This window comes from Apteryx mantelli, chromosome 1 (genome assembly GCF_036417845.1).
Source record: "Apteryx mantelli isolate bAptMan1 chromosome 1, bAptMan1.hap1, whole genome shotgun sequence".
Taxonomy (NCBI): domain Eukaryota; kingdom Metazoa; phylum Chordata; class Aves; order Apterygiformes; family Apterygidae; genus Apteryx; species Apteryx mantelli.
In genome coordinates, this window is record NC_089978.1 from 176,513,923 (window position 1) to 176,535,409 (window position 21,487).

At 36.7% G+C, this 21,487-nt stretch overlaps 1 protein-coding gene across 5 annotated transcripts in view; it reads right to left on the reverse strand.

Annotated features, from left to right (window-relative positions):
- Positions 1-21,487, reverse strand: part of TMTC2 (transmembrane O-mannosyltransferase targeting cadherins 2) — a 320,399-nt gene that overhangs the window by 64,189 nt on the left and 234,723 nt on the right. For 3 of the 5 annotated variants that reach the window (XM_067312901.1, XM_067312929.1, XM_013947587.2), the window contains one exon: positions 1,860-4,740. The exons of the other annotated variants lie outside the window; for them this stretch is intronic. In XM_067312901.1, the coding sequence (XP_067169002.1) occupies positions 4,561-4,740 (180 nt within the window). In that variant the 3' untranslated portion in view covers positions 1,860-4,560. Of the gene's footprint in view, positions 1-1,859; positions 4,741-21,487 lie in introns of those variants that run through there. 5 annotated transcript variants of the gene reach the window in all.

Sequence of the window (21,487 nt, forward strand, 5' to 3'; positions counted from 1 at the left end):
AAGTGGCATAACACCAGGCGTGTGTGTTCAGCCTTTCATGGTGAATATATTAGTATGCCCTATACTGTGTTACGCTTCCTTCTGAGGTCAGCATTTCTGGCTTTTAATGTTTGATTTTGATTAATTACTACACCAAGAAAATTTTTTTCAACTCTAGATTGCTTGTTTTTAACGTACTGATGCATGCCCTTCACTTCAGTTTCTCCTAGTAAAACTTGATCTTGGTGTTCCTTCTTTATTGCTGGAATAAAGTCTATTCTTCTAAAATTTTTACTCATTTCCATGAAAATATGTCTGTGTCTCCTCCCTGGCACTCCTCCCCACTCCCCACATATTCTATTCCTTAAGACACTTTCTTTCGATGTTATATTCCCGAATCTCAGAGCGATTAAACATTCAGTACAAATGTGAAGCAAGGCAGGTTCTCTAGATTTCTTGCATATTTGTTACTGCTCACTAAAATCTCTCGCTGACATCCCTTAGAGATGCAGCAAAATAAACACAGTAATTCAGCTGTCGGTGACTATTCTCATACCCGAACGGGAGACAAAGACTCTCTTGCTACCTGCATTCGCCCCGTGCCGGTCAAATCTGCTGTGGGAACATTTACAACACAGAGCCAAGCTAGAGATTCCCCAGCCAGATCCAAATGAGCTCACGTATTTACGCAGAATAATTTAATACCTTACAGTTACACTGGTTGTAACTCCAGAAGTAATATAGCCATCTGTGCCAGCAGCAGGGAGCACGTTCTGCCGGAGCTGTATAAAACTCCACTTCTATAAAGGCAGCTACTTCTGAGCATGCCAAATTACCAGACCCCCGCTGCCTGAGAGGTGTGATGTTAGGAAGAACGGTAGCATCGGAAGTGCAACACCTGGCAGGTGGAGCAGGATCTCGCTGAGAAGGATATAGGGATAAGGTGCCAGAGCAGGAGTTCAAGCATGTTTTTCCTTCAGAAAGGAGTGACACAAATCCAATTCTGCTTTGCATGCTCTGAATACATTATCTGCCATTTCCTCAAAATCTACTTAGGCAGGTGATGGCCATGTCTGTGAAGGCAAGGCTTGACCTTAGATAAAAATATGGCATGATAGTCAAATTTGGAACCAGTGACCCAAAGCCTCTATAGTGCTCTAAACATGTCCATCAACATTTTCTAACTCTAGCACAAATCTATCGATGCAAAGGACCTGAATGCAACAGAACTGGGAAGGGATCAAAATATTACTCTTAGGTCCATTCAACTAAGATCCATACAAGATTCAGGAAACTGCAAGAGGGCAAAAAAGCATATCCTTTCATAACATCTTCTGTGCAGGAAAGAAACAGATGTGAAATTAGAGTCTATTGCATGTGACATTACAGCATCAGAAAAAGGTCATATCAAACACTAGGAAGACCATTCATATAAAGCCAAGTCCTCTTCCAGGCTTTTGTTGCCAATTATATATTTGGGGAGTATTTTTATTGTGTTTATATATATGTATATATGTATATATATGTATATGTTACTATAAAAATAATTTACAAATATATCTCGTTCATCAGCTCATACTCCCAACACAGTTTAGAAACAGCACACAAATTAAATAGTTACCATATCCCTTTGGCTAAGTTTGGTGAGTAGAAATATTCAAAAATGCTGCCAGAGAACCTTTTTGAAAATATAAACTGAAGTATAATAGTCAGAGTATAGAAGAAAGATAACTACGACAGATTTGTATTCTACTTATGCCATATATTTGTCCTGTACCTAAAACAGTCAATATAACTCACTAAATTAGAATAAGAAAAAAAGTCAATAGAGTTGTTACAGTAACAGATAAAGCAATGCACAATGTATTAGTTATCAATGCTTTATTATTGAAAACAAAATTGAAATTCTCTTATCTGGCACATAAACAATTATTTCTACAAAAAGGAAAGCCTACAAATTGATAATTTATACAAATAACAGGTTTTCAAAAAATAAAATTTTAATTTAGTAAACTTGTCTTGTGCTCTTTTATTTTTTTAGCACTGTCTGCAATAATCCACCATAAATCCCTGAGCAGAGAGACATATTTTAAACATGTTTTAAATTTATCCCAAAAGAAGAAAGTTATCAAGCCTAGACCTATATTAAAAAATGTATTCAGGGACATTCTTGTTAAATTTATGCTAGTCCTTTTTCTTTCTTTTCTTTTTTTTTTAAAGAAACAAAACAAACAGTTATCAATGCAAGCATGACACTGCAACGAATGAGTGCTCCCCCTTCCCCCTTTTGTGCAATGAATAAAAATTACTAAACAAGAATGAATACAAGTTGAAGGAGACAAATAACATAGTGAATGGTTACAGCCAGGAAGCCATCAAAATTTGATGACTGTTGAGCAAATAAAGCTGCAAGATAGCACAGTTTTATACTGAGTTCTGTCATAGGTACTATCTAATTTATTTCTATAATTTTCCAGAAAGTCAGAAAAGAAGGAGAATAAGTTCAAGCTACCAGTATTTTACCACTGGTTTCAATGATGAAGTAGAAATTCAACTTCTGATCCTTCAATTTTGCTTTTCCAGCCATATTGTTATTTCAAAAAAACTTGACACATTCTACAAAACCAAACCGTTTTGCCCCTCTGGCCCTTCTGGCAGGCCAGTGGTGAACTTAGCAATGTGGTGTTTTAGTGAGCATGAAAAAAGAAAAAGGAAACACTCACTACTATGTTTTTTGACTCTACTGACTTTGAAAAAGTTACTCCCCAATGTAATTCAGTACAGATCTAAAATCCAAGTGTAAAAGGGGAGAATGACCAAGAAGCAGAGTACACTCAAGTGTCCCCTTTGCCATTAAGTACACATACTAACCACAAAAAATGCAAGGAAAACCAAATAAAAGAAATAGCAACAATTAGACTATTGCATTAATGACAGAAAATGTTGCTGCAGTCAAGTAATAAATAAATAAATACAGCAAAGTATTCTTCTCTACGGTTTTGTTGGAATGGTGCTTAATGGTAAGAAAAATTTCTTCAGTAATAAAGGGTTTTTAACAGAAGATCCTGAAGAAGCTTCAGTTCAAGGTGCTCTACCACTTTAACATTATATCTACCATTATGAAAAGAACACTGAAGCAGATACAAACAGGTCATTAAATGAAATAGCAAATTTCTTAGAAGCAATAATACTTATTCCAAAGAAAGAAAGCAGTTAGCAAATGGCCTGGAAAAATCTGACTAAAGCTTCAATACACTGCAATTTAAAATAAATTATTTTTACATTAAAAAATGAAGATTAAAACAGCAAATAGGCCAAATCATTCCAAACCAAAAATAAATTGAACCTCACCAAAAGCATATTTAGATATTTGACAGCTCTGCTGCTAGTATGCATGTCAGAATACAAACAGAATTCTAGTATTTGGTTAGAATCTGAATAGATAACATTTTTTAAAAGAATACCACTGTGAAAAGTAACTGGCAATGACTGCTATACAGTTCTCTTGATCTACACCGTTTCGAGCATGATCTAATAAAATCCAGTCCCTTCAGCTACTTGCTAGCCTCAATGTATATCATTCCCTTTTCTCAAAGTTGCTGATGAAATCTCATTTGTAGTGTATCCAAGCACTAATATTTTCAAATCTCACTCGGCTGAGTTTAAACCTGGTCTTATCTGACAGCAATGTGAAAGATTCAAACACATTGTTCTATAATACAAAATTATTATTTTTTTCTTAAGATGACAGTCTGACCACATTCTCTTGATATCAGGGCAAACATCAGTCTTGTTTGTATTGATAAGTCAGCACATTAAAAGACACCTCCAGTCTTTTTTTTTTCCTCTGTACATATCTGATGTAGAATATGGGCTTCTCCTGGCTCATTCTGTCTAACCCACAGCCATTAGACTGTGTGTCATAAGAAAACTTCACCAAAACTTTTAATAAGCTGAAATTACATGTATACGCTCAGTAAACAATTTTGAATACTGTCATCTAATCACAAGTGACAAGTTTGAAAAAAATAAAATTGGCCATATAAACTGATGTGAAATTGATAAGCAAGTGGTCCTAAGGTGAGATACAGCAGCATTAAGACAAACTGCAAACACGCTGGATTTAGTATACATTTTAATGAGTTACAGTCTCAGCAAAATACGTCAACCTACTATTACCACTTTTACTCCCATATGGCTTAGTGTATGCTGTACAATTTTCCCTTAGTGTTTCTATGACAGTATACATTTCAAGTACTCACACAGAAATGAGCAATATGGGATTTGCAATGGTTTATCAAGTATGCCAAAACACCCTCATTTAAGTGCTACGGTTGTAAATATTTTTGTGGGGTAACACTTAAGTCCATCATAAATTCCTCAAAAAGTCTCCCTTTTTTCTTTTTATCTGGCAAAAAAAACTATGCCAAAAAAGCAGAATAGCTTCTCCTAGCAGCAATTAAGACCTCTGACCCTTGCAGTCAAGTCCAACGAGCGCTGTGATCGGACAACTTCGTGGAAGTTCTTTCTAGCTTGAGACTTGAATCAGTTTTTAAAAAAAAGTTCACGGAGTTTTCAGCATCATGTTTTGGATGTCTTTAAACCTTGTTTCTCCATGATATTCCACAATTTGCGAAGATTGGACTGAGTGATGACGTCATCAGGTTTAAGTTGAAGAGCAAGGAGGTAGTTTTTTTCAGCCTCTCTGAGTTTACCATTGAGATGGAGAATGGCTCCAAGATTCATTAAGGCAGCTGGATACTGGTACAGAAAAAAGGAAGGAGAAATATTAAGAATATTTTAAGTTTTTCTTTTCAGACAATCTTCTTCCACTTTTACACAAATTATTCCCTTATGTTTGCAGGCATTTCATGGAAGCAATTTAGCAATTTTAGCAAATAGAGACAACAAGAAAAAGTTTCTGAACAGCTGCTGTGTACTTTGTGCTTTAAACAGGGCAAGCTCTGGTGTCTACAGACATAGACTTCTCTCTTTAATGAGAAAACACAGACCTCATAAAGCTTTACATGTGGTAATGTCAGCATAGTGTAGTTTCCAAAAGAAAATTAAAGTAGTCCAAGAGTGGACTGAAGAGAGGAATTTAATTTTAATTCAACCCATTGCCAATAAAGAGTTTATAATTGGTGGGAATAGTTAACACATTGGAACTCATCCCTTTTTTCTCTTTGTCTTAATTATAGCAAGTAGAAAATACAATCTGTCCTTGGATTCTGAAGATGTTCAAGGGTCCTAGCATATTCATTTAGATTCAGGCTATGGCAATTATTTCTTAATGAATGGTTGAGTAAAATTAACAATGGTGGAAACACATGCTATTTTAATAACAAAGATGTCAAGAATTCATAACAAACCCATTAAAAAGGTCTTGCATTACTAAGAGATTTTTTTCCTGCTTTCTTTAGCTGAGACAAAATGTTTCTCGTTTTTATTGTTTTTTAAACTTTAGATTGTTCTGTTATGCCATAAAAGGTCACTTGTGGCAATTAAACACACCTAGTTGCTACAAAGTTAACAGATATTACAAAGGCAGAGAAAGCAGATTTCTGAAGCTGAAAAGAACAGAGCTTAACCTACCTTTTGTACATAACATGCTAGTAGGAGCACAGTGATGACATTTATCAAACCAGTACCTTGGTCTTCAAAGAAAAAGGGAGAAAAAAAAACCCTACGCAAAGCTCATTAAGGTCCTCCTCAGGTCACTAGCATTTTCAATGAGCTTCAGGGACAGCCACTTTTCAAGTTGTGTAGCTTTGCCTCGGAGGATAGGGGTTTCAAGATACCACTTACCAGTGTTCAGATCAAACTGAAAGACTCAAAACTGTGAAGCCACATGGAAACTCAGCTTGACTCAGCTATTTTTTTTTTGGGGGGGGGAGGGGGGAACAGTGCAGGGTTGCTATGCTCTAGAAGCCCTTCAGTGACAATAACTTCAGGAACACAGTAGGTAGAAGGCCAGTAAAACATGCAGTAGAGATGGTCTCCTGGAGTGTAAGCCCTTCCAGACTGATGTGGTAATAGGAAACCATTAGGTGAGGAGAACTTGCCTATGTTTCAAACCTCTCCACTCGCAAGTTAAATTTGTTACTCCTATCCTTCCGATTCAAGCTTCCAAAAAAAAAAAAAATAGTAATTCTTGTAAACAAGCACGAAACTTCGCAGTGGAAATCTTCTTCAGAAAATAGTTTTATCCCCTCCAGATAATTTCTATTTGTTTAACTTTCTTCCTGATTCTTTTCACCTATTGAGATATGCATCATAAAAGCTGATAAAGACCGCGATGTATCAAGTTTTCAGAACAACTGGTTTCCAGAGTTTTAACATTTAGCCAAATGAAATGAGTTCAGCCATCCCTACTGTAAATACCATAATGCTAAGCCAGTGGAAATTGAAGATGCTATTTTTAGATTTAATTCTTCATGCTTAACCCTGACAGATTAACTCCCCCCTTATCAGTTACTGGGTCTTACTAAAACAAACAAACAAACCCACCCCATCAACCAACCAGCTAGGTTTTATGCAGTATTTTCAAGTTAAATAATCTCAAAAATTTTGTATTCAATTCATATCCTGTTTGGAGAAGGAAAACTAAGCCCCTGAAATGTAATCTTTGTTGAGGACAACACATAGCAGCAGCCACATTATCACAGCTCCTACTTTGCAGCGTCAGTCATACATGCCTTTTTATATAATGAAATAATACATTCCTTAATTGAAGACTTTCTGGATGCTAATTGAAATGATGCAACTGAAGACTCAGAAGGGAACAGCTCCACTGTAAAATCTAAATAGCCACATATTTCTTTTATTCAATTTTTTTTAGACTGAAGCATCTGAAAATGGCCTTTCTCCTGCAGCTTAAGAGAATTTTCTTTACCTGATCATGGGTAGGACGGTCCATTCCCATTAATTGTGCTCCATATTGGTCCAATTAGAGGTTATGAATCAAATAGCCTTTTGCAAGAGCTCAGTTATAACCATATAACTGTCTTCTCACTTGAAATATAATTCTATATGTATGTGTTTAGTTAGACAAAACTGACAACAGATAATGATTAAATAACTTTAAACCTAGAAAAACTCATATTAAGTAACATACACTTCAGAATGTGCTCAGTTCTAATTCTAGGACATTCACAAACATATTGTCTGGGAAGTAAGACAGTTTTCTCATAGGACTTCCCAAACTCCTCTCTGTTGCCCGCTCTGTTCCTCCCCCCCCCCAAAAAAAGGTATGTACATAGTGTTAATCCAATACTCTAGAGAAAGTTGCATATATAGGACTTATACATAGCTGAGAAAATTCTTCTTCTGCCATCATGTCTTTAATTTGATAAATCGTTTCAGTACAGCAATCAACAAAAATGTCTAGAAAAGAAGAAAAAACTACATGCTTTTTAACTGAATATGAAAATTTCCAACTTCTACCTACCATTCCCTACTTCCTAGATACCCAACAAAATTTTAGACCACTATGGTCAAGGGAAGTATATCTATGTAATATGTGAACTGGTAATTCAGTTCAAGCGGTGCTGAAAGTTCATACCAACTCCTTCATGTTTCAAATGAGAAAGCGCACAGGATTTCTGAAAGGCTACTCCCTAACTTTGTAGGGTATCAGTCACCCCACTTTCTAGAGCTTATTGTAACAGTCGCAAGAATTTTGGGTGGCTGAACGAGCATACATCAGTGTCATCGTTCCCTGACAGCTATAAACAATGGTCTGAGGACACAGAGCAAGCCACACTTGCTATAGTTTTTCTTCGCATATATTGTCTTTTATTAAAGACAGCTGATAAAACTTTTCAGTATGTTAACAAAGGCAGTCGGCAGCTACCAATCCAATAACATAGGACTTGTAGCACTGTATAACAAATGACACCACCTACTACTTCAGAGACTTGAAAGGAGAAACAGGCCTTCCTTCATTTCCTTTTGGAGACAGATGCTTTACATCAAAGCAGCTGACTGGCATTTCTATTAGGGTTATAAATGCTGTCTTTTATGGTTTATTGGGAATTATTGCCTTTATTTGCATTTTTCTTGTGGCGTGCTTGTTTCCTTAGGGTTTTTTTTTTTTTTTTTTTTTTGAGGGGAGGGGAGAAACTAGTAGGGTAGCTAATGAATAACAAAAAAACAAATGTCATGCACTTAGTTGCCTGAGGTATTTTTGGTTTATACTGATGACAACTCTTTCAAACTTTCTCCACACTACCAAAATAAAAGAAGAGTCCTAGGGCATACAAAAACTTTAAACTCTTCTCTAAAATGCATTATGGAAACACCAAATAATTCATCATAATTCTGTGGAGTTTTTCAGGATTATACTGATGCAACCAAGTAAAGTATTAGACCCACAAGCACAATGTATATTAATAATACAATAGATAAACTTATTTCTTGTTCATCATCTCTGGCTCCATTCATACCAAGTGCCATATGAGAAAAACAGTCCCAAACAGAAGATAGTTTACTCCTAGGTAGGCATGAAAGCTTACAGAGATACAAAATAATACACAAACACTTAACCTATCTCAAAAAAAGGTCCATCCTTTGCATGGCAGACAAGTGTGACCAATAACAGCTCAAACACAAGCAATGAAAACTGCAATTCTTTTCTCAAACCTTCTGCTTACAGGTGACCTTCTTTGTTCAACACCACACAGGCCACAGTGGCAGATACTGAGATGAAAACACATGCTGCTGGCGTGCTTTTCAGGAAAACCACGCTATTTTATACATTGGTAGTATAAAGTACAAGCACAAGCTACTTCTCCCTTACCCATTTTAAAAGGTTACTTAAAAGATGTTGCCAATATTTCTCTTGTTCTTAATAAACTACTGGAGTTCAAGATCTTCCAGATGTTTTAAAACAGGACTGTTTGTTTAATGACTACTGCAATCACCATGGCCAACCCCAAAATTGAAGACCTCTCTTTACTCTCAGGAAAAATACAAGCGTCTGATTCACATCAGAAGCATGAGGTAAGTGTTTTTATTTATTATAACAGTATAATTAAGGACACTTTTTATTTTAAGCATTCCTGTCAGGCAAAGTCCATACTTAAAGGAAGATGCAAAATACCACATGTGAATATTTTATCTCAGAACTTTTGGTTAAATATAGCTGAAGAATTCAGATATTTCTCTTTGAGAACGGAAGAGACATAGCTGGTACATAATGACTGAGTAGTAAAACAGCAGAGAAGTATTAGTTATAGGACAGATCACTCAGTGTGAAAGCTAATCACGGTGGACTGCTTCATCTTTTCAGTGACCATGGCATAATGTGCTGTCATGCCTTTTTTATCCTCCCACAGTGACGGCAAGAATTTTCACTTGAACTTTTATTACTAGTGTCATTGCCGTAGCACAGCATCCTATTTTCTGATGCAATCAAAATGTCACCAGATTCTTTTTTATTGCTAAAGATAACTGTGAACAACAGAATCATTTCAGGGGTTACACTTACTTTTGACAGACCCCAAAACATCTGAGTGAAACCGTGACCTAGTGGCTGCCCCAAGTTGTAAGGATACTTCTTTGAAATGTGGGTGTATGGGGCATGTGTAGAGAGAGGAGCAAGGGAGAGAAATGTAGAGATACAGTTCCTGCAAACTGATGTGAACAGAGATTGTACTCTCCAGTGCAATTCCACTACTACTGTCATAAAGTCAGAAGAAAGAATGACACATGGAAGTAGACCTTTTTATAGGACCAAAACCTAGTGTTGTCAGATAACTACTCCTTGCAAAGAGACTCACATTTCCTAGCTCAGTGTTAATGCTAAGAGACTGCTTCACCTCTTAAGAACTGCAGTTTGCATATACTGTGACTGGTATTTCATTTCAAACATCGCATGAATTGTAAGCAAAACACCAATCTCCAGTAAGCTGGCTAAGATGACAAAAGAGAGGCACACAGTAAACTGTCTAGGGACAGATAACTTGATGCAAAAGGCATTCTGGAACAAGATTACAGGATGTACGGTAAAATATTATGGATCAGATGGAAGAAAAAAAGCATAAAATTCAGAGTTGTGAGGGATTTCCTGGGCCACCAGCCCAAACAGCAAAGCATTCAGTTCTGCTGGAAAACAAAACAAAACAATCAGCATCTTTGCAAACCCCATCTTGAAATGGAAGAGTGCTCTGCAACTTCTACTCTCCGACAGTTAAATGCATTCTTCAAATTGAAAGTCTGTTCAAGCACAGTTTTTGTAAATATGTTTTTGTGTCAACAACAGCTTTCAGCTTAAATAGTGAAATTGGGGAAAAAACATTCTCCCTGCAAGTACTAATTTGATTACGCATTCTAAAGAGCACAGTTTCCAAAACTTTATTAGACATAAATGGACCTAAACATCTCATCTGTAAAAGGAACCCATGTCCCAGCGTAATTACCTTGAGACTGACTAACATATATGGCTGTATAAATCTAACTGAAAACAAGTCTGAACTGTAGGGGGAAATGTGTCCTTGGATTCAGTCGTTACCTTAAGACCATTACATTAACAGAACAACCATTTACTGTTTACTAATATTTCTTGAAAATTACTTCATTTACAGTTCTAGTCATAATTTTTTCAAAGTAACAAATTATTAATCCCCAGAGCAGAAGATGAATGTTCTCCAGAAAAAAAAAAGACACCAAAACCAAAAACAAACAAACAAAAAAACACAAGAAAAAGCAGTTAGGGAAAATACATAGGTTCTGTTGGATATAGTTGGTATAATAATCTCAAGTTAGGATAATACATCAAGCAAGGCAGGAGCAAGGAACAGTCTGAGTTAACACCTGGTCACTTTAACAACTGATGATGTTACATAAATGCTAAGTCATGTAAATTTTTTTTCATTTGGACATTTTCATCTGGACATTCAAATCAGATGTCACTTGTATCTGTCTGGTGCAAAGAAAACATACATGGAAATTGTTCGTATGTGTCTCATCTTGTGTCCTTCCGAAAATTCGCTGGAGAGGTTTCTGTCTAAAACCACACACTGCAAGATACTTGCATCTAAAAGCAGAAACCAGAAAGTGAATGAAGCTTTTCTACCAGTTTCTTTACATTTATGCATGGCAGAGAGATGAGATTTTTCACCCACAAACACACCATAAAATTATTTGGTTTGCTTGTAGGTTTAGCCATTGGCAACATTAAAGGAAATCCACAGCTGTGAGTCGGAAGGAGTTCTGCAACTTGGCACGAGAGGGAAGCATCAAGCAGCCTACTTCACTTCTCAAATTATCACATCAATAGGGGACATTTTAGCATCCATATTTTCAGGCCAATGTTTCCCCCCCCCCCCCCAAGGTCTTTTTCATCTTAACCTTCAGAGAACGCTCAGAGTTTTAAAAAACAAAGTTATTCAAAAATGAAAAAGCACATATGGATATACGTTACATCTTGCTGCTGAAAACCTATCTACCATTGGCCTTTATATAAATTCAGAGTATATTGTATTATATACTGGCAAGTTAACAAATGCATGCGTTACAACTGCTAAAGGCTGCAGATCATATTGACATCTGAAAAAGTGCCTCAGAAACATCCCTACATTTGTAATGTTTGTATATCTAGATTTTTCTCCAATGGTTATGCATCAGTTCTTTTGATTGATGTTTAAAAAACCTCCTAGCAGTAACTCTTTTGATTTATATGGAAACCATGATGGACTTTTTTTAGATAACATACTTGTATTACCATAATAAAAGCTAAACAGGAACATACATTATAAGTATTTAATATTATGGTTATATTAAAAAAAATCATAAAAGTAAGTTTTCCAGGCCTCAAAGTGTTTTTAATTAAACTCCTTTAGCTTTCCAGCTTGAATGTTTTCATCAGTGTATAACATATGATAATCTTACACAGTTTTCCTACCACTGTAGGATTTCATTAAAAAAATCTTCAAATGGCTTAATTTTTGTTTATAGAAATCCAACTGTGCTCTGATGTCTGCAATTTGATCATTTTAATACCTAGTTATGACTATGATTTAAAACATTTAACAACTTCTTTATCTTATCTAACAAGAGTGCCGTGTGCGCTAATTAAAAAGTCTGTATTCCCAGCAAGTGAGAGGCTTGCTAAATGGAAATGTCATCCGTAGTACCATTCCGACAAAAAGAAATTGCTCAAAATCTTTCAGTAACAGAATTTTGTGTTATTAAGAAAAACTTGAGGCATTTTAAAATGGAATTGAACCTCTTAATAAATATGTATTTTTGCACATAAACTGTTTCTTTCTAAACACTGGAGACAAGAAAAGTAAATGATTTTGTGTTACTGCCTTAAGAAAGATAAACCACACTATTAATTCAAAAGGAAGTGTTAAAACAAACAAACAAACATACTCTACTTCACCCAGCAGCACAGAGACAGGGCTGATTAGAATAGCCCTCCATATTAACAAAATCAAACCTAGTTAATCTTCAGAGAACGCTGTATGTTAGTGATCATCTGAAATTGTGCTCTAAAGCTCACTCTCTGAGTATATACTACTAGCTTTAAAAAAATGTTCAGGTCTTACGGTCTAATAAAATTTCACTGGAAAACAAAAATCACTGTGGAGAATGAATGCATCATCTATTTATTTTTGTCCAGACACTGATCGAATACATCAGTCCCCAGAGAAGTTTGTACAGTTTTTCAAGATGTTAGTCACTGGCATATGAAGTGCTCCATTAAAATTTCCATTTTTGAGTAGAATAGCCAGCTACTAAATTTCATGCTCATTTGTCATTCTGTCCTGGAAAATTTAGTTAAGTTCTATAAGGAAATCTCAAAATCATAAGATATCCAGTATTTTGACTCAAGAGATTTAGGTGAAATGTTAAGCATCAAACAAGGTTTTGCACCTCTGGCTGACAAGTGTAGTTGACTGAATTAAATGCTAAAGAACAAGACTACTGATGCTGATCTGATACTGATACTGATACTGAACATCTTCCAAAACTATTTAGGTATTTGCAATAGCAAGGTACAGCTTTCTGGATTGAAAGGCTATGTCAACCATTATGCAATTTCGTATACTTGCCCTGAGCACTAATAATGAATGAGAATCTCACAAAGTTATACAGGGCTTATATCAGGCACAACCACTATAAAGACAGCCACAGAACAGAGAGTGATATTACAGCATTACAGAAATAGGAAAAAAGAAAAGAAAAAGAATCACCTTGGCTATTAGGAGATTATTAGGGACTGCAGGATGTTTGAGCATGAATTTCTGCCTCCATTCTGCCCGTCAACAGGCAGAGTTTCTTTTGATTAAATTTCACTAGAAAACAGAATCAATCACTATTCCTCTTAAAAACTAATGCCAATAACTACATTGGTAGGAAAATACAATTGAAATCTACCAGATGAAGTGACACAATTTCCATAACAAAGCTGTTTACCAATAGCATCAGAATATATTTTCAAATTGGCCAAAAATGCCACTTCAGTGTATGATAAATGACATAAGCACAACGCTACCAAAGCAATTTTACAAATGCAAACAATCCTCATAACTTTGTAAATAAATAACAAAACTCTTGAGATGAGGTGTTGTTCAGGGAAACTAGGTTCATGTTACATCGTAGACACAACTGAAAGTGCTTGAAAACCTTGTCCACGAACCTTTTCTTTTCTGAAATCCCTGCATGGAGAACCTTCAAGCGTTTGCACATGAATCTTTTTTCTTCCCCTCCCTTTGTCCTTGTGGTCTGGCTCCTGTCACTTTCATGCCTGTTCCCCAGAGCATAAAGGTCATGCCACGATCTGCCTTGACTTCAGTGTTACTCATAGGGATGTCGGAGTAGCTGAGGAAAAAGCATGGGGCACATCCTGCTGCACCTTTCTGCAGTGCTGAGCTACAGCGTTCCACGCAGTACCTATGAACTCATGCATGAGTTTTTGGCAGCCAGGAACCTGCAGGTGCTCTCTATATGGTATTTACAACAGTGCATATTAAAATGATTAACTTCCAGGGTAAGCGCGAGGATTTAATTTTGATTCTTGTAGCTTAAAGATTTCAAGGCTGTAGTTTCTATGATGTGGTCTTTTGATCACTAATAGTAAGACCAGTGGGCACTAATCACCTGCTATGCTTTTACAAGGTTGTGACTTGTAAAAAAAATAAAAAATAAAACTACTTTCTGCTAGGGCAGCCTTATTTACCCGAGCTGATCCATTATTCAGTGGCATGTACACTTACAGTGCTTTGTAAGTAATTAATATTGATAACAGTAAGAAGTGTTATATTCCATGGTAAATCTGCAAATACTACTCTGGAAGTTTGCACTTAAGACTGCATATGTCAATAACTGCTGTTCAGTGAGCATAAGCTTTCTGTATTCTTCAAACTAAGTTTTTAAGAAATGGATAAAGGAAGCAACACTGAGTAATATTTTTATTTAAAAAAAAATAATTATTTCTTAAGGTGCAAGAGGACAACCAACACACACAGGACTAGCACCAAAAATCAAAGTTCAGTTTCTGACTCTGAAATTTAACGTCCAAAGTAACTTTGTGAAACCAGATGCTTGCTCCAAGCTGCCCCAGGGAAAACCTCCACTGCCTGGAGGGGACAGGCATCCAGGACCCCTGGAAGCCATAGGTAGGCTCTTCAGCTAATGGCTCTAGGTAATTTGCCTTCTCAGTATATATTTTCTCTACACGAACCACTCATTCCATCTGAACACCACAGGACCCTACAGAAATTAACTTTGGGTCATACCCACTAGCAATCTTTTTATTGAAATTCAGATTTATTCCCCAAATCAAAAGGTTTGCCTATTTTGTGATTTCCATAGTCTCTGTTTAGAAAACATTTTCTTCCTCTATTATGGATAAAAGCAATATCCAATTTGTGAAGCAATCAACAAAAGCTCCACCAGTGTGGCTACCAGAACTGGATGTTATAAAAGAGAATTAATAAAGGATTATTAAGGATAATTAATGTATTGATCTTTTAAATATGAGAAGAATAACCCTGATAATTCTATTTATGAGTGTATTTAAATGCAGTCTGACCTAAAGAAATGAAGTAGATTTATTGTGTTACAATAACCCTCTACCAAATAACTCCATCGTAAAAATATCAATCATTTACCCCATGGTGTCTAAGAGACATTCAGCAAACCTTCATGTGGAATTTAATTTAGGTCTTTATTGTGGATTTTCTTTTTTATTGTTGTTTTATTGGAAAAGATTTCTCTTTTCTTTCACGCTGTAATTGTTTTCAGTGAGTTTAAGGCAGCCAGATGCCGAGGCAACTGGCACTGTTACAAACCATAACATCAGATTAAAGTTACTTACTGTTGCAGGAAGGTAACTTTACCGGAGCACCTGAAGAATTAGCAAAACTGCCTCAGCTTAGTAATAGAGCTGCTCATTATATGGAAGATAGGTTTCAAAAGGGTAGGTACACTGGAAAGTATATTTGTTCTTCAGTAAAACAAATGGTACATGGTATATACAGTCATGTAAATACAATATGCAGAGTTGATCAATACACACCGGTCCAGAATGTCTCAACAAAAAGGGACCACTTTTTGGGGAAATGAAAAACCGCCCATTCTTTCCTTACTGCATCTTCTCATTAGTAGACATCTGACCTCTAGACTACAACTTTTCAAGGGAAAAAAAAATTCAAACTGGTACTGAAGTCACTTTCAAAGACAAATTCCAAGAAAATGACTTCAGTCTGTCACCTCCCACCCATCCTCTTCCTGGCATTCTGCAAACATACAGAAAACTCTTCACAGGCAGATCTCAGACCCAAAACAGTCTTACTGCAGGGCCGTTTCTTTTTTTTTCTCCAGACAAACACTTAGATACTCTGTAAAATAAACAAAACAAAAACAAACAAACAAAACAAACAGCTGTATCAAGTGTGTCAAGAAAAAAATGGTTATGGATATGACAGTTGTCAAAGCAGTATTACTGACGTAAGTGTTGCGGTCATATGTCTTAACTGCTTTGAACCATTTCCATCCAGCTCCTTCAACACTGTGGCAGGAAAAAATTTAGAACTTGGGGGAAAAAAAAAAGAGACATCAAAAACGATACACCAACCCGCATCTAAAAATCATTCCTAGAATGGGAACTACATCAGCACTATAAATTAGAAAGAAAATTAGGAAGTTAGTTATTGCAAAACACCTTACTAAGTATGTAGTATTGTTGAGTTTATTTCATGAGCATTAAAAGCACTTCCTTATCAGTTCTAATTGCACAATAAAATCAGTGCATTGTCTCCAGAATGAGCACTGGAATACTCTATTAGGAAAATCCTTGCTGGATTCTCTTTTAATTGGGTTCAAACAGATGGTTTAATTTCTAAAATGCTAATCTACTGTTGTGAGTTCTATATTTCATGGCACTTTATTTCTGATTGACACTGAGGGCTACATTTACAAGGCAAAGCCAATCCTGCTCTCTCCAGGAACTGATGCAGGCAGCGTGGCAAGACTGTGAAAACCAGTGCATAGGTCCATCTGTGATGCATCACCTTCTCTTCCAGAACTTCAGCAAAGAGACTGTATCTTTCCAAAATACAGCCTCCCGCCATCTCAGTGCACGGGGATTCATTTTATTTAAATCAACAGTACAATCTAGGCTGTCACATCCTATTAATTAGTTTCACAAGTCTACTTTTTGAATTATTCATTAAATTTCAGAGTTGAGTGCAAGCACAGCCATTGCACAGTTATTCTGTGTTCACATCCTGAAAAGTAATCTTGGGAATCTGTCCATAAAGATGTAGACGAAATACTACATGAAACAAATCGGCCTTCCAAGTAACATGACTGACTTCACATCCTTTTTTCTTCAAATAATTCTGATGGACTGACCATATCTATACACTGGATAAAGACTTCAAATTTGCATAATAAAAATGCATATAGGCACATAAAAAGTAAGTTTGCTTAATAAATGTGTTGACACTAGAGTTTCCATTTAAGTTAATTAAGGCACAGACCTACACATTTTATGTATCAGGGTCTTGACAATAAAATGGCTCAAGTAGTACTTGGTATGAGAATTTCTTCTCTTTGGAGAATTTATGACCTATCCATTGAGAATTTCAATCCTTCCATGGGATCAGAAAAAGTATATTCTGTCTCTAGTTAGCTGTCTGGAAAGAAAAATGAACCTGTACCTTAATAACAGGGCAATGAAATTCTTAGAAAACATGTCACTGAACTAATAATAAGCCTACATGATTTTTGTAGATTTAGACACACAAAACTTTTTTTTTTTTTTTAAACCACTGTGGTCAACAGGAATATACAATGGAAAATGCATGCATAAATGAAAATATTTTAGGCTTGGGCTTTTTTTGGTGTGAAGAAAAGACCTTACCAGCAACACAAGAGATTGCTACCAGACATACCGAAAAGCTTCTATGACCTATGTTCTAAGGGAATAGCATATGAATTATCAGAGAGTTTCTCTCTCTCTCAACTTGGATGTTAAACAGAAAGTTACTATTTCAACAGTTCACAGAATCACAGAATGGTTGATGTTGGAAGGGACCTCTGGAGATCATCTAGTCCAACCCCCCTGCTCAAGCAGGGTCACCTAGAGCACGTTGCACAGGATCATGTCCAGGTGGGTTTCTGGTAAGAGTAATTGTCTGGTTATTTCATGAAGATCTAAGGGTTAATTCAATCAGAAAAGCTGAGTTCATTTATAGCTGTTTGTTTCCAACATTTGTTGGAAGTGTCTATACCTTTTACAATTCAGGGAGATTAATGACTCAGAAAATACATTACGGCAATAATCAGGCTGTAGAAGGATTAATATTTATAGCAAATCTGTAAACATTTTCATAGCTAAAAATTAAAAGAAAAGCATTCCAAATTACCATGACAACTGGTTTCTTGCTTACTTTGCAGAGTGTTTCTGGATATGCAAGTTTACTGTTTGAAAAATTTTATGTTAAAAAGAGTTTACAGTTTTTTACATAATTTAACTTGAAGAAATCAGGAACTACAGTGTCCAATTTACCTCTCACATGCAGGAAAACAGCAGTAACTCTAAGCAAGTCAATGGTGCCACAGCAATGCAAAATCTATGTAACCAGAAGAAACTCAAATGCATTTTTATTTCAGTCATTGAGAAATTGCTCAGACAAAATACTTATGTATTGATTATGATACCAATGTAGAATAAATTATTTTAGATGTGAAATACCAATTTAAAGACATCTTTTATTCTAATTTCAAAGCTCATGCAACATGTTTACATTGAGTGAGCCAATCAGTCTCAGATATTTACATATTCAACTGCTTGTACATCTGAAAAGAACATGAAAAAAACTCCCCATAATCTAACTCTCACAAAATTGAAGCTGAGATCTGTAATGACATGATTTCAAGCTTCCTGACATGCATAATACATGAAGATGGATCACGATATGGAGAACTGGATTTAAGTATTCCATAATCACTCAAAAGCATGTTCAGTCTTTGCTTTCACAGAGCTGCGAGCATGCATAAGAAAATGCACATAGAGTGTTCTGGGGCAAAGCTGTAAAATATTCTCATGTATTTCCCAAAGGAAATTCAGTGTTTTCCACAGCTGAGTAAGTTGGTTTTCAAATTATACAACTCATGCGGATATTGTGCTTCAGTATTACAGGTAAATATCCCCCTTCCAACAGCCTTATCAGTGTTCTTTCTTTGTCCCCTGAAAGAATTCATAGGAATGGAAAATGGTCTGTGGGTTCTGGGGGTTTTTTTTGCTTTGTCTTGTTGTTGTTGATGCTGCTGTTTTTAAAGTTGGAGGCATTAATCTGTCCTGAAGTAGAAATACTTTAAAGATTCAGAACAACAGCCTGTACACAAGCCTATCTTGAAGTAGGGAACTGTGTACAAGAAATAGATTAGATGTGTCTTAAAATACTTAAGAGGAGTGTGAACAAAAATATAGGTAATTTCAAATATGTAAAGATAATTGTTTTATTCAAAATAATAAATACAGTCATCTCACAATAGCTGGATAGAGGCAATGTATGATTCTGCCTCACACTTAGTCCCAGACAGGAAATACGAACACAGTATAGGGACCTGGCATGGGTACAGCCCTGACTGGCAACATGAAAATCAGGCCAGGGGCCCAATTCAGATTTAAAAAGCTTTCCAGCTCAAGAGGAGCAGAGAGAGATCATGCCTGGGTAAGCTCCTTATATAGATGAGCAGTAGCTGTTGCTATTTCCCTGCAAGCATAGAAGAATCCTGCTACTTGAAGGGGAGATTTTGCTCAGTTATTATTAATTGCCTTGAAGCTCCCCATGCTGTACAACGTGTAGGCGAGTTCTGCCTTCTGCTAGTCAGGCAGACAAGCGCCACAGCTATTCTGATATCAAATCTCAGAATTAACCTTTTCCTGTCTGTCAAATGGGACATTCCACCCAATTTACAGCAGCCCAGAAAGCATGCTTTCATACTGTTGAGATCAGTGAGTAGTGTCCTCTTTTCTATCAGGGTGTTTCACTACCTCTGCTCCCAGTGGAGCTGGTCCATGCCTAAGCCTCCCCTCCCATATTTGTCTGAAGTCAAACTTTTAAAGTATATCGCCTGGAAATACAGTTCACATCAGTCATGCCTATGTTCTCATTAGGAGGTAAGGTATCCCTTTCAGTCCCTAAAAGTCCTGTATGCCCCATAACAATTGGTTCAGCATTTGAAAGGCAACAGAGTGAGAGGAGAGGAAGAACAAGATCCTGGGAAGTTTTCTTATTCCTCTCACCTTCAACAAGAGAAAAGAAAGGAGGCATTTTCATGAGGCCAAAAGCGCTCCTGGGCTGGAAGGAATCCACAGCCACTCATACCATTGAGGAGGAAAGTTTGACATGCTTGAGAGGAAGTCTTAACTAATGTGATGCTTAGCAGCAGCTGGTGCTGGTAGTGGGAAGATGGGTAGCCGTGAACACAACACAGGAGAACCCAGGAACAGCTAAGGGCAGGTAGGCAATCAGCACAAGTTCCTCCTGCCCCATAAAAGCCCACTTCCGTAAAGGCAAACACACGTAATGGAACAGAACTGAAAAGGTGAATCTGCCAGACACTGACTGTCCAAAAGTACGGCTCTGTGTTCACTCCGTAGCACCTATACATGAAGGATAAAAGATTTCCATGGGGTCACTATTTTGAACAAGTAAGAAAACAGACAGAAGAACATTTTAGAACATGGATTCTCAACTGGAAAGCCAGGCTTTATTGGCAGTAATACATGGTGTAGAAATCAAATAATATTTCTCTAGAGGAGCATATCAGCTTTGTTTGTACTGTGCTCCTGAAGCCAGGAGTACTACGGAAAGACACCTCAATTGGGTTTGGATAAAAGAGGTTAGTAGACCTTCTCAAAAGAGCTGCTGCAGCAATAGATTCATCACTGGTGAGGGAGTTGCAATACCCCTGGAGGAGCATGAGAAGGAGACTGGATCTGGTGAAACAAGGAACAGTGCTACTTTTTCCCCAGCTGACGATTAGCTGCAGGCAACTCTCTTAAAAATCTCTGCTTAATAATCCATTTCGACCATCAGCAGCAGAACTAACACAGCAGGAGCTGTTACAAGTTTTATGAAAATTCACCTTGGCAAAAAAGGACATGCCTTTAACAATGCCGGCAAAATGCATTAAAGCCATCTCCCTCACACTTACTCCTAGCCTGGTCAAGCTGAATGAAAGAATTACTAACCATTCAGGAGAAGTCAAAGAGAGAAATTTGGTACTGAAACACCTAAGGAAAACTACATGATAAAGCAGATCTTGGTTACATATGATGAAGTCCAACAGCTATTTCATTTTTTTAAGATATATGTACTATAGAAAGTAAATTTCCTGTCCTTCAGAGGTCTTGCCACAAATAAAAACATAAATTCTAAACATTTGCCATTTGGAGGCATTGAAAGCATGTTATCTATGTGAAGGCTATAAAAATATAGTCAATTACCTGGAAATCACTACCATTCTTCTTTCAACTGTTAGACAGTTCTAGGTAGAGCTTGTCGCAAGCCTGGAGCCTTTGTCATTAAATCTCTATTCCACGATTTGGGCAAAAATAAAAGAGGCACTTGTAGAAACTGCTTTTTTAATATGATATTGTGTTAACTGATTACATAGACCTCCAAGTCAAGGAATGATTTAGTCCCTCACATCATGATTAAACCATCTAGTGGAAATTATATTTGTTTTGCTTATAGGTACATTTTTCTTTTCCCCCTCATTCTGTGTGTGTGTCTTTATGTATGTTGTTACAGTAAGACATTTAATCAAGCTCTTTTGAAGTGGTAGAGTGGAAACAGCTGTATCTGACAATGTGCCGATGACACGGGGCTTAAAGCTGTCATGAGCTCCAGACTGTAAGCAGCACTAATACGTGGTTGGGAGGGTAGTGGCTTTCAGGTCATAGCATCTCCTTGAGGAATGCTTCTAAGCCAATCAGCTCAAGGTGGTGGCTCAAAGTCTTAAGGATCTGGTGGGCTTT